Consider the following 3239-nt stretch of genomic DNA (forward strand, 5'->3'; position numbering starts at 1 on the left):
TGTACGTAGATGAAGGAAAAGGAAGGGTGTGATGCGGGTTATCATCACAGGTATTGGAACCCTTGGAGCAAAAGGAAAAAAAGTGGTACAGCGCTAGGTAAGGTTATTGACCTGATCGGGTGATTTCACTTTCCGGTTCTTCATAATCCACAGTTCTCGTCGCCAATTCTGTTATGTATGTAATATTCTGAAGATATAAAGAACATCCAGTACTTGAATATGTTTATTTATTAACGTTATAATAGCATGAGGAAAATACAATCGTAGTAAGTGACATATGACATTTCGTGCTAGTTCCGATTCGAGCCGTGTAGAGGCGCTGCTAATCGTTCAGGAATTGTGTATGGTCTAACAATTAAGCAACAAACCAAAAAGTCTATCGCGCATTCTTAGATTTGGAGAAGGCCTATGACAATGTGATGAGGAATGAACTGTGGTGAACTGTCGGCGTTATCTGCGCATGGGTGAGCAGTAGTCTGATTTGAGCATTGAAGTATCTCTATGAGGACTCCAGTGCGTGTGTTAGAATAAACGGAGCGTAGGTATACTGAATTATGGCTCAGAGTCCTGTCCGAAGGGATTATACACTGGATAGGATGCCGTTTGCGGCAGCCACGACTCACAAGTTCAGAGAATATTAATATTTAGAATTTTTTGCGGCGGTGGTGTGGCCACCCCAGCCCAGCAGTACTGGTCACACCACCGCCGCCTCCTCATTCTGCTTTTTGTGACAGTCACAATAACGCGCTCTCACAAGAAAAAATAAGAAAAAACAGCACAAACAAGAAATTTTTGGTAAGTAAAGTAATTATTGAAGTGCTAAATACATAGTTCGTTGGGTGTGTGCAACTTAAGGCCGATCCGTCTAGGGTCGAGCCTTCCCAGGGACGATCAGAGAGGATCATCTTATGCAGCGATAGCGTGCATTTCTTGGGAATCCATTCCCTAATCACGAAGGACGCCCATTAGGGGCACCTCCGTGATAATAACCCTGGAAGGATCGGAAGGATCACAATGATCGTGTTCGAGGAACTAAGATCAACCATCGCGCACACACCCATCTACATCAAATTAGATCGGTCGAAGCGGTGGTCGGCCATCCTAAATCCCTCGCCTCATCTCATGTAGAGGCATCAATGGGATCATTGGTTCAGTTTGGCTTCTACTATTAAAAATATCCGATTCCATAGACACGGACCACTGCCAAAAAAAAAAAAAAAAAAAAAAAAAAAAAAAAAAAAAAAAAAAAAAAAACCGCTTGTTTTGGTCGGCACTGACGCAGCCATAGCGCCTCAACTCGTAACGGTATAGTAACGCAAACGCAAAAGTTTGACCAAACTAAATCTTAAATATATATTTCAGATTGAAATAATGTCTCGGCGAAGGCTAGAACCAGACCTCAATACAATTGCCAAACGGCTCAAGACATTAGAAAATAAAGTTAATGTGGCCGATACCTCCGAGTCAGAAGACTGGCCGGTTGAATTCTTGGACTCGTCAGAAGATGACGGCGTTGCCGACGATCCTATCCTCGAACAAAACGAGGAAGTTAAGGAGGAGATTGTCAAGATCGAGGATGACACCTTCAATATTCCGGACGAAATCAGAGTACTCCTTGGAGATGTTCAAGATCCCTCCAAGAATCTTGGTAAGAAAATAATCCAGGAGCTGTCTTCAAAGTTGAAATGGTCTTCAAAGAGGGTCTTAAAAAAGAGGAGAGGGAGACCATCACTAATCGCAATAATGCACCTGAAAATTGTCAATTTTTGGGAGCTCCCAAACTAAATGCAGAGATAGCTGCGACTCTCAACTATCGTCAAATACAAGGGGATAAGAAGATGGCGTCCAGACAGAACAACATTGGCACCGCGCTTGCTGCCATTTTACAAGTAACAGATAACATCATAAAACAAGGTGATAAAGAAAACGTGGTACCACTAATTGATGCCATAAACCTTCTTGCTGATTCACAGCATTATGACACCAAAATGCGAAAAAGTGCTATAATTCCGTTACTGGACAAGAAATTATTGAATTTCCTAAATGATACACCTAACACCTTGATGGTCATTTATTTGGAAAAGACCTTGGAAATAAAATAAGGCAATATAAATCTGTGGGTCGCCAGGGTGCAAATATAAAAGCAAAAAACTTCATATCCAACCAACCCTCACAGAGCCAAAGACCAAAACCAGAAGGGGAGCAGTACAATGTAAGCGGAACGAACAACCCCAACAATTACCGCAAAAACAACCAGTCAAAGAAATTCAGAGGAAAATTCAATACAGACAAGACACAATTCCAGTCCAAAATGAACAATGTGCAATGCACAGCCGCTTACAAGAAATAAAGGTAAGCACTAACCAGTTTGTGGAACGCTGGACTGCATTAGGAGCAAATACAACGGTCTTGGAGTGGATTAGAGGATATAAAATCCCCTTAATTACTGACCCAATCCAATCTCCATACTCCATCTAACAACAATTTCTCGCAGAGAGAAATCCTATAATCAAAGCATGCATATCTGAATTACTAAATAGCAAAGTGATTTCTAAAGTAAAAAATACAGAAGGCCAATACCTCTCTAGAATATTTACAGTCCAAAAACCTAATGGAAACACAGACTTATTCTTAACTTAAAAGCGTTAAATCAGTTCATTGTAGCACCACATTTTAGCTAGAAGACTTAAGAACTGCCACTAAATTATTGGATAAAGATTCCTTTATGATAACCATAGACCTGAAAGATGCTTACTACTCCATAGCGATTAATAATTGTCATAAAAAATACCTTAGATTCGTTTTTGAACAAAATACCTTTGAATTCAATTATCTACCCTTTGGCTTAGTACCGCCCCCTATGTTTTCACAAAACTGATGAGGCCAGCAGTTGCTCATCTGAGATCCAAAGGTTTCCAACTAGTAAATTACTTAGATGATTTTTTACTAATACACACTGACAGTAGAATCTTATGCCAACAGACAAACTTTACTATCAATCTTCTACAGAAGTCTGGGATTCACTATTAATTTTCGAAAAGTCCAGTTTAATTTCCAAGTCAATCTTGTAAGTTCTTAGGCCTCATGTTGCAGTCAAAAAATATGACTATTGGAGTTCCGTCTGAAAAAAGAAAAGAAATTAGTAACAAAATCAAGACACTCTCCCTAGCAAACAGTGTAAATTAGAACACTGGCTCACATAATCGGAAAATTAGTATCAGTGTGCCCTGGCATAGCCT

At 40.0% G+C, this 3239-nt stretch overlaps 1 protein-coding gene across 1 annotated transcript; it reads left to right on the top strand.

Annotated features, from left to right (window-relative positions):
- Positions 1–564: 564 nt before the first annotated feature.
- Positions 565–2350, top strand: LOC141440735 (uncharacterized). Its single transcript, XM_074105279.1, has 3 exons — positions 565–795; positions 1363–1701; positions 2177–2350. The coding sequence occupies exons 2-3, from the start codon at positions 1372–1374 to the stop codon at positions 2348–2350; spliced, it is 504 nt and encodes a 167-aa protein (XP_073961380.1). The 5' UTR covers positions 565–795; positions 1363–1371.
- The last annotated feature ends 889 nt before the right edge of the window (positions 2351–3239 follow it).

The sequence above is a fragment of the Choristoneura fumiferana genome, chromosome 23 (assembly GCF_025370935.1).
Source record: "Choristoneura fumiferana chromosome 23, NRCan_CFum_1, whole genome shotgun sequence".
Taxonomy (NCBI): domain Eukaryota; kingdom Metazoa; phylum Arthropoda; class Insecta; order Lepidoptera; family Tortricidae; genus Choristoneura; species Choristoneura fumiferana.